This window comes from Myotis daubentonii, chromosome 2, assembly GCF_963259705.1.
Source record: "Myotis daubentonii chromosome 2, mMyoDau2.1, whole genome shotgun sequence".
NCBI lineage: Eukaryota > Metazoa > Chordata > Mammalia > Chiroptera > Vespertilionidae > Myotis > Myotis daubentonii.
Genome location: NC_081841.1, coordinates 196,118,260 through 196,129,224, shown reverse-complemented (window position 1 = coordinate 196,129,224; position 10,965 = coordinate 196,118,260). Strand labels below are relative to the sequence as shown.

Sequence of the window (10,965 nt, the reverse complement as noted above, 5' to 3'; positions counted from 1 at the left end):
CAGTTAGGGCTGTATTTTTTAAGGCTGGGTAAATCACAATCCCTTTACAAGGTTTTCAAATGGATTAACCTAAAAAAATCAAGATGAGGTTATAATACCATTTTCTTTGGAAAAGAAAAACCATCTATATTTGTTGGCATTAAATATATATATTTTGCTGGATTTCAAAGCAAAAGTCATGAACTTATATTGCTATATAATGAGGAACATGAAAAGGCTGTTGTGTGTTGAAAAAGAACTGGAGTTTGAAATATTTGGAAGGGAGAAAAATTCCACATGCAAGACAGACATCCAAAATGGCTCAACATAATTTATTTTTTTTTTATGTTAAAATGTACAGAGTTCTTTTGAAAGTACTTGCTAGAAAGGGGGAAAAAGTGATATTACATACAAGGAGAGGAAGGGAGACCAACTGGCCCAGGAGCGCATGACATGGAGAAATACAAAGGCATCCTGGCACCCCTTCCCCTTAGCTTACAAGTCACCATGAACAAAGTACAAAGAAGTTACAAAACAGGAAAAGCAAATATAAACAGACAGGAATAGACTTAGTTAGCTTCATTTGTACATGCGGCTTTTAGAGGCATCTGGAGCTCTATTCACACACTCTAGAGATCTCTTTAAAGAGAATTTTTATCTTTCTTAAAATAGTTTTTAATATTCTACAACAAAGATAAAAAATTTTAAAGATGGAATGAAATGAAAAAGCTCTTATTTTAAAAGGCATCAAAGTCACTAACAGTGAGTTTTTTAAATTTCTTTTTTAGAAGATTACCCAAGTTATTTTGCTAAAAATACATTTTTTTTAAAACAGAAGTGAAAAAATGACAGGTACCAATATTACTGTGTTGGATAATTTCTTTTATAATATAGAAAAGAACATTTTCTCTACAATAGTTCTAGTCACAAAAAGGCTTGTGGAAAAAGGGAGCTGCCTGATTGAATCTTTTTTTTTTTTTTTTTAAGAAAGAAACAAAACCAAACACAATCGCAAACCAACAGAAACTGAATTCACGGCCCTCATTGCAACAGCTTCTCCTTCTGCCTTGACCCACCACCCTCCTCCCAATATACTTCCCTCCCGACCCACCCCAACCCCACCCCAACCAGGAAGCAATGACATAGCTGAAGATAGGGAGAGGGCAGAACAGTGCACTTTCTACATAGATGCTTGAGAACTGGAATAGTATATACAGAGAAACTGGGTCCTACACAGCCTTGTACATGCTCAGAATTGATAGCGCTAGGATGTGGAATTCTGCCTTTTTCTATGTAACACATTTAATTGAGAAAGTCAATTAAAATGTATTAAAAAAACCAACAAACCTGTGCATTTGAAAAATGTAATGCCTAATTAGTACTTCAAAATTTATCTATATAAAATATACAAATAAAGGAGAGAATTTAATGCTTATAGGTATTTCTTTAAGCAGTACTTCCCCCTTTTGGATATTTGACTGCACATACCAAGTGGTATAATAATTTCCATCTTCCAATGATGGAATATATATATATATAGATATATAGATTTTTTTACCTATCCCTGGAGCAAGTAACAGGAAGAGAATGGGCAAACTGGCTGCACAAAAGAGAATGGAATTGGGAATAACATAGGAGCCTGCTAAAACCCTGCTGTCCAGATTTGCCCTGCTATGCTGGTGGTTGGTTTATCTTTCTTCTCTTCAGCCACTCACAGGTGAGCAGCTAGCGCACTGATTCACAGGGGATGAACTCAGGATCTCAAAAGACAAATGAAGACCGGAGGTATGTATCATTTAAGTAGCTATAAAACTCACACCATGATCTCCCTTACAACACACATTCTGTCATCTCTTCCAACATAAACAGTGTCAAAGGTTTGCCAGGTTATTTTCAAATCACTGAAACAGTCATCCATCAACACTGTAAGAATGTAAGAGGCTAATCACTAGGGACTGTTGTTTGAGTTTAATCAGAGTCAAAGGCTCAGGAATCAAGACCCTTAGCATCTCAAAGTACATACTAAAAACAAGAGGTTGCGTGGAACGTGGGCTTTTATGGCTGATTCACCAGGTGGTAAAAAAAAACGAGAGGTTAATTTCCTCTTTTTGATTGTTAATTGACCATCTCTATTCTTCCAAGGCTAATTTAGGATTGCAAACAGCTTTCCTCTGAGATTCTGCTGTTAATTGAGACTTACAGTATTTGTGTGTCTCTGAGTGCTAAGCGGGTATAGTAAAAAAAATTATATTACACTTGATTTAAGAAAGTCAAACATTTCAATGAAGTCCATCTAAAAAGAAACATTTTGGGGGAAACGTTTCAAGAGGTGTGTGTGTGTGCGTGTGTGTGTAGGGAGTGGAGGGGATTTTAAGAGGAGAAGCATTTTCCTGCCTCACTTTATTAATAATAATAATAATAATATTAACAATAATAATAAGTTTAAGGAGCTTGGGTTGTTCTCCATGTCCCCATCCGAGTCTCCCATAAGTGCCTCCTGCTGGAATGAAGTAGGAAATGAAAAGTTGGGTTCAGAGGAAAGGGTCTGGTTAACCCTTGAGATGTATATATAACATTTAAAAATGACAACACTGGGAGCTGCAAACAGTGAAGGGAAACATACATCTTCAAATAAAATCAAGATATTTCACTTTACACAAATTCTGTCCATGTGGTATGTAAAGAAAGTAAGGCTCTTTTTAATTATGAAAAGATTTTTGTGCATGTTTCCCCTATCCCCAAATCCATTTTTAGATGAGTTCTATTGTAAAATGTTCAAGATTATGAAGAAAACCAAAACCCAGAACAAAATGAACCCCCAAAAAAGAGAAGACCAGGTTTTTTAAAAAATAAAATAAACCAAAGAAAAATTCCTCTAAATCTACAGCAATATTTTAACTGGAAAAAAAAGGTCCATTTTTCTCTGGTTTGTCAGTATAAAAGGTTCCTTTATTTATATATATTTAAGTTTTTAATTGCAAGTTCATCTTGCTCATCTTCTCATGTAAGGTCCATTGAGTGACTGCTTGGGCACACCAGCAGCATTCATGTAGCTGTGATGGGAGGGGCCAGTGTACATCATGTTTCCATGAGGGTTTGGCTGCATAGGCTGCTGGGTATAGGCCTGGCTCCCCATCATCCCCATCTGCATCTGCATAGGATACTGTGCTGTCTGGTTCATGTAGGCAGGGTTACTATGGTAACTGCTGTTCATCATGGGTTGTGTCATTCGATAGCTGTTCATGGCATTCAAGGTGTTCATATTCATGGAATTAACATTATAGGTAGGGGTTGGCATTAAATTAACCCCCATGTTCATGCCACGCTGAACGGCTAATGCACGAGGGCCAGCCTGCATGGCAACCGCTGGTGGACTGCGGCCATACAGCTGCTGCTGGTGAGCAGCTGCAGAGGGCAGTGGTGCAGATTTGGAGCGAATGGAAATGTGCCCCTTGACCGGCATTTGCCCTTGCAACCTCTGAGTGTGAGGAATACCAATGTTGGTAGCAGACATGTTGCACTGTAGCAGAGGTGACGTGAGGTTCATGGTGGTAGATGCCAAGTTTGGGGGTGGCGTCATGGTGGCTTGTGCTTGAGGGGTCCCAGCTAATGGATGAGATGGAGCTAGCTGAGCCAGCCCTGTATTAGACAAAGAAACACTGGTTGCATAGGAAGTCACAGCAGGAGAATGGCTATAAGGCATGGCATGAGGGTCCATAATGGTGTTAGTCAGCTGCTGTAACTTGGCTAAACTGAAGGTGGCTGACGGTTGAGAGTAGCTGCCGGCACCAAAATCCCCGGGAATCCTCTCATAGATACTGATGTTCCCAGTGCTTCCAGATTCTGGTATCTCCATGATCATAGGCGCTGGAGTGAAACTGTTATTCATACTACACTGTGACAGGGGCGGCTGCTGTTGAGGTGGCGGTGGGGGTTGAGGCTGCTGGGGCTGAGGTGGCGGCGGCGGCTGCTGTTGCTGCTGCTGTTGCTGCTGCTGGGGTGGTGGAGGCTGAGGTGCTGGTTGCTGTTGCTGCTGCTGCTGCTGCTGCTGCGCTGGTGGCGGCGGTGGCGGCTGCTGGTTACTGGGAGGCCGCTCCACCACACAGCTCTGAGGTGACTTGATGTTGCAGTTGGCAGCAGGCTGGACATTGTTCTGCTGCATCATACTGCAGCTGTTGCCCATGTTTGCCATCTGCTGAGTGACAACACAACTGTTCTGGGTGAGGCTGCTGGAGGACGATAACCCACCATAGGAGCAGCTGCTCTGGGAAGAGTTATTCCCACAAATGCTGCCGCCCATCGTGGAATCATAACTGCTAGGGTTCTCATAGTTTTCTGTGGTGCTCTCAATGCTGCCCAGATCACTGAAGCCACTGTCCACCACCTGCTGAGAGTGGTCTGATACGGAAGGCACATCCATCATGGGGCTGGTCTCCATGTTCTGCATAGAGGGGGCGGACAGGGATCCTTGTTCTGGGCTGATCTGGGTGTAACCACTTTCAAGGGCAGGCACATTGGGACTGCTGACTGAACGGACTGACTGACTGGGATGAGACTGAACAGAAGATATTGGACTATTGTGTTCAGAAGCATGACAGTCTTCAACCATTGACATCTGAGGGTCTTCATCAGCTTGGGTGTAACTCTGCAGCGTCTGACAAGCTGCAAGTGTCTCTTCACAGTCCTGGTAGGCACCCTCATGCTCATTGCTTTCTTCTTGAGTCAAGGACTGTACTGCTTGCACAGTTTCCAGATCCAGTTCACTATGGGGAATTTCGTCTTCCTCTTTTAACTCAATTAATTCTTCTTTAGAGTTTGAGTCTTCTTCATGATCATCCTCAGACCCTGGCATATGCTCTGATATCACGGATGTTTCATGGGAAGTCTGTTCTTCTTCAGAATCTGGTTCTGTTTCCTCTTTATCCTTTATATTCTCCCTACTGTTCTGCATATTCGTATCTAAAAAAGACTCCTGACTACCAGGACCCTCTTTGACATCTTCTCTAATGGACTGCTCCTCTAGTTCTTTTTTCTTTGTAGATTCTAGATGACCGTCATCTTCATCATCTGCATCATGGTCTTCATTCTGGTTTGTCTCTATAGCCACTTCATCCTCTTCCTCTTGCTCCTGTTCTTCCAGTTCTTGTTGCTCTTCCTCAGATTGCCTCTGCTCTTCTGAGACACGGGGTTTCTCTTCTTCCTCCTCTACCTCAGGTTCTTTCATTTCCATCTCGGGACTGTTGCTATCCACTGGAGAAATTGCTCTAACTTCACTGCTGGTTGTATCTTCTTCTTCTCCCTCTTCAACCTCTTCTGCTTCCACATGCATCTCCTCATCTTCCTTCCTTTCTTCGGCTAAAGGTAAGTCTTCCTTTGATTCAACAGTTTCTTCATGCTCTTGAATTCTGAGTTTACGTCCAGGTTTAAGAATGGGGACAATGGGCTCAACAATGCATTCATGAGTAGAAGAAACGGGCATGATTTCCCGATTCAACTTAAATCCTGGCTTGCGACCAGGTCTTTTCTTCCAGTGGATTGGTTTGCGGCTCTTGCCTTTGGGCCATCCCTTTTTCTTTTTCATAGGTGTGGATGTATCTGGCTCATGTGGAGAATCCTTCACATCACATTTTCTCAAGACAGGTACTGGCTTTAGGATAGGAGTGTCTGTACAGGAGGGATAAAAAAATAAAAACAGGTTATAAGATCTTATGTTTTTTAATACCTTTTTCTGAGACCAGCATATACAACAGAAATAATTTCATTAATCACCACAAACTTGATTATCTTTATTGTCTAGTTAAGAATCTAAAGAAGAAGCCTAATTAGTGACATCTTCAAAGTTATAAGGTAAATTGGCAGAACAGTGAAAGAATCCTAGTCAACATTCTGTTACCACCCACTAGCTAAAACCAGTTCAAGTTTATCACTGCCAACTGTATAGCTTGGGAAAGTTCCTCTAATTCAGTTTTATCATTTATAAAATGGAGATGAGCTTTATAAAGGTGCAAATACAAAGTAGTTATTACAACTACTTTAGACAAATTATGTTTATTATGTAAGTTATAAATCAGCTCATATCTTTGTTTTTTTTGTAATCCTCACCTGAGGACATGTTTCATTGATTTTAGAAAGAGAGTGGGAGAGGGAGAGAGAGGGAGAGTGGTAGGGAGGGAGGAAGACAGAGAGCGGAGGGAGAGAGGGAGAAACATCAATAAGTTGCCTCCTGCATGCACCATGACCCACAACCTGACCAGGAATTGAACCTGAAACCCATTGGTGTATGGGACAATACTCCAACTAACTGAGCCACCCAGCCAGGGCTTTTTTTCTGATTGCAATTTATATTCTCTGATTGTCTTATTTTCCACAAAATCATTACTTAAGTTAATTTCATGAGCCATGATTGAGCAATGCTACAAAATAAATGTTGTGTTTGTATGGGAATAGCTGCAAAACATTTAATCCTAGACAAATACTGACCTAAAAAAAAAAAAGCTGAAGCACCAATAACAATGGTTTATTAAAAATAAATTTTATTTTAGCATTATTTTCTTCACAATTAATTTGTTCCTTTTAAGAAATTGTAAAATATGCATAGTATATAAAAGTCCCCATCTTAACATTTTTGGTGTGGCATTAAGTCCATTTCCTTTTCCATTTATTTATTTAATCCTCACTTGAGGGTATTTTTTCCATTGATTTTTAGAGAGAGTAGAAGGGAGAGAGAGAGAAACATTGATGCGAGAGAGACACATTGATTGGTTGCCTCAAGCCTGCAACCAGAACTGAACCCGAGACCCTTCCGTCTGCAGCTCTATCCACTGAGCCAAACCAGCTAGAGAACATTTCCCATTAATTTTTAAAGGGAAGAAAACCAAGGCAAGAACATGATTTGCAGGGGAGAGCTCTGCAACTAAAAAGGTGTAGTTAATAAAAAATAATTTGAAAACAAAGAAAATTTGTCCAACTCAACATAAACTTAGAGGATACTATTTTAGCTTATAATGATACAAGTTATAATTTTACTAATGTGCCAAATTTAAAAAATAAGTTTCCTACTTATATATATTTCCTACTTATAACAAAACTCTGGAAAATCATTACCAAAGCAAAAAATCAGTCATCTTGTCATTTTATTAAAAGTATTTATTGTAGCCCTGGTTGGTTTTGCTCAGTGGCTAGAACTTGGGCCTGTGGACTGAGGAGTCCCGGGTTTGATTCTGATCAAGGGCACATGCCTGAGTTGCAGATTTGGTCCCCAGTAGGGGCATGCAGGGAGGCAGCCAATCAATGATTCTCTCTCATCATTGGTGTTTCTATCTCTCTCCTTCTCCTTTCCGGTCTGAAATCAATAAAAATATTTTTTTTTTTAAAAGAAAGTTGTCATCTTTAAAAACAAGTATTGTATAAATATATGAGCATGGAGAAAATGAATGTTATCCACTAGATTTGAAACTGAGTGAATTTAGGTGAGGTCTTGTGCTGGGAGGGGGGAAGGAGACATATGTAATACTTTCAACAATAAAGAATTTAAATTTTAAAAAAAGGGGTTCTCCTCTTCAGAAAAGAAGACCACTAAAAAAAAGAAGTAAAAAAAGAAACTGAGTGAATTTATTTTAAAAGAATAAAAAGCTCAACTAGTTAATCCATAAAAGCTATACATTTATATCTATGTTCAACTAGATTCCTTCAAATTCAAAAAGCTCAGTTTGACCCCCATGCAAAACAAACACTGCATGATGCTCTGGAAAAACTGAGGCAAGGATGCAAATGACTAGTGTGTGACCCAGCTCATACTAATGTATGAGCCCATTTCTTCATTTTTAAAGAGGAAATAACAATAAGGGTGTTTTAAAAGTAAATCACTGAATGTTTAGCTATACCATATTTTGAAGTGCTGTTACCATTTTTATTAGAAATGTACTACTAAAAAAAAAGGACACATATGTAATACCCTTTGTAATACTTTAAGCAATAAAACAATAAAAAAAAGAAATGTACTACTAATTGAGCAAGACACTTAAAGACATGATTCAGGAAGGATTCCTGAACAGATCTGAAGTAAGTTCAATTTACATGAATCTGATCTTATTTAAGAACCGTCTTCTTAGCATTTGTTAACTATTTATTGAGTACCTATATTAAACACTCAGTACACTTCAGTAAGCGAAACAGACTAAATCTACAGAGAGCACATTCTAGTAAAGAGTTATTACTTAAATATCTTCCTGACACTAAGTCTAGTCCACCTATTAACTAAAGTTTCAGATAATGAACAAAAAAGGATTCGGCAGAAAAAGAATTTTCTGCAGAAACAGCAATAGGTCCCAGGGGAAACTAGAAAAAAAAAAACAACACACACACACACACACTTTAAAAGGACAGAGGACTAAATGAGGATGAATACACTTGATACAACTTTTTAGAGATTACCAAGTCATCCATTAGTTACTTAGTAGGCTGTGTTCGTTTTTCAGCCTTTTTATTGAAGGGTTTACAGCTATCACTGCTGTATTCTAAAGACAATAAAAATACAATAAGCAAAAGTTTTGTAAAACATACCATCAGCATCATCTGACTCTTCATCATCGTCATCATCATCTTCATCTTTCGACTTCCTCTTAGAAGAGGATCGACACCTGAGAACATTCTGTGAGGACAACCGATGGAAGTATCCTCTAGAGAATAGTTCATTTTCATCCTCTTCCTCTTCTTCTTCATCAATCTCAAAGGTGGGTTCTAACCTTGGCATCGGCCTCTCAGAGTCAGAGTCTTCAAAAGGTTCGTCTAAAACTTCTGTAGTCTCAGAAATAGTTTCGGTGACCACACTGCTATTGTGGTGTTTGCGTTTTCGGACTCTCCTCCTTCGGTGAAGAATTGGTTTCTGTTTAAAAGAGAAGTAATTTTATTAACAGTAATGAACACTATCATTTCTGTTTATAATATGATTAATAGTTTTTAAGCCTAATAGAATTAGCACACATAAAATGAGGATGCTATTTACCAAAATATATTTACATTTTAAAGAATTTTTATTAATAGAGAGGAAAGGAAAGGGAAAGAGAAAGAAACATCAATGTGAGAGGGAAACACCGATCAGCTGCTTCCTATATGTCTCCTACCAGAGATGGAGCTATCAACCTGGGCATGTGCCCTGACTGGGAATTGAACCGCCAATCTTTCGGTGCATGGAACAACACCCAACCAACTGAGCCACACTAGCCTGAGCTCAAAATAGATTTTAAATATTATTTCAAAATACCATAGTAAGATACTATACATAATGTATCATGGATACACAGATGTTGGATAAATGAATACAACTTTGTAAAAGAATGGTCACGCAGGCCCCAAAGGGCAGATATTATAATTCCCTCCTTAAGAGTGACTTAGAGGAGAAACCAAGATGGCAGCATAGGTAAACAACTGAAATTGCCGCCTCGCACAACCACTTCAAAAATACAACTAAAAGACAAAACGGACATCATCCAGAACCACAGGAAGGCTGGTTGAGTGGAAATTGTACAACTAGAAGGAAAGAGAAAAGCACACTGAGACTCAGAGGAGGCGCGGAAATAAAGTGCAGAGGTACAAAGGCGCATGCGTAAAGGGCTGGCAACTGAGGACGTGACTGTCTTTTTCAATCGGGAGGGAGACACAGCTCCTGCTCTGAACTCCAGTTCTGGGCGAGTCTTTGGGGACCCAGACTCATACAGGGAGAAACTGAGCTGTCTGGCAGCGGGTGGAACTCGAGGGCAGCTTTCTCTCAGAGGTGTTTGCAGCGATTACCTCCGGAAGCTGAGACCCGGGGCCTCTTAGGGTAGGACTGAGGATCCGCCTTAGCTGTTTGCTCTGTCCTGTTAATTCCCTGAGACCCCACCCCACCCAAGCTGTGTGCAGAGGCTTTTGCATATGAATGCCCTGGTCCTTTGCAATCTAAAATTACCTAACAAACTGCAGCTGGGTCAGAGAGACCCAGAACTTCCAAAAGAAGGCCCAAGACCCTACAGCAGTTTGAAGTGCTTCACAGCTGGGCCTCATGTGGGCACCTCCAAATCCCAAACAAAGAAGAGAAATCTGCAGATCTCTCCATAGCTCCTGCTGGGTAGCCTCAGGCAGAGGCTAAATTAGCACCTTCTTACAGATCCAAGTGCCAGTGTACCCAGTGGTCAGAGTGGGGCCATCCAGATTACAACTCCTCAGATCCAGAAGGGACACACTCAGGGGGCAGACTCAGTGAGCACCAAAACCCCACTGAAGCAAGTCTTGCCCCAGAAGGGTGTCTCCAGCACAGAAGTTCTCCCATTGCAGACACAGCTGATTCTCACAGCCAATTGGCCTGGAGGTCAATTCCTCCCAGTGATACCTACAACAATCAAGGCTTAACTACAACAAGACTGTGCACACAGCCCACAAAGGGGTGCACCAAGTGTGTCCACCTCAGGTAACTGGGGAGGCTGAGCCACTGGGCCCTATAGGACACCTAGCACAGAAAGCCACCCTATCAACACAGGGAAGCAGCCAAAATGTGGAGACAAAGAAACAGGTCACAAATGACAGAAAAGGAGGAAAGCAAACTACTGGATATAGAGTTCAAAACCACGGTTATAAGGTTTTTCAAGAATTTTCTAGAAACCGCCGATAAATTTAGTGAGACCCTCAAGAAATCTAGTGAGACCCTCGAGGATATGAAAAAGGACCAACTAGAAATTAAGCATACACTGACTGAAATAAAGAATATTATACAGAGATCCAACAGCAGACTAGAGGATCGCAAGAATCAAGTCAAAGATTTGAAATACGAAGAAGCAAAAATCACCCAACCGGAAAAGCAAAAAGCAAAAAGAATCCAAAAATATGAAGATAGTGTAGGAAGTCTCTGGGGCAACTTCAAGCGTACCAACATCCGAATTATAGGGGTGCCAGAAGAAGAGAGAAAGCAAGATATTGAAAACCTATTTGAAGAAATAATGACAGAAAACTTCC

General features: G+C 40.3%; 1 protein-coding gene across 3 annotated transcripts in view; it reads right to left on the bottom strand.

Annotated features, from left to right (window-relative positions):
• Positions 1–290: 290 nt before the first annotated feature.
• The window catches only part of KAT6A (lysine acetyltransferase 6A), a 130,160-nt gene continuing 119,485 nt past the window's right edge, over positions 291–10,965 (bottom strand). For all 3 annotated transcript variants that reach the window (XM_059685299.1, XM_059685301.1, XM_059685300.1), the window contains 2 exons: positions 8,542–8,863; positions 291–5,643 (listed from right to left, as the gene is read on the bottom strand). In XM_059685299.1, coding sequence (XP_059541282.1) covers positions 2,972–5,643; positions 8,542–8,863 — 2,994 coding nt within the window. In that variant the 3' untranslated portion in view covers positions 291–2,971. The remainder of the gene's footprint in view (positions 5,644–8,541; positions 8,864–10,965) is intronic.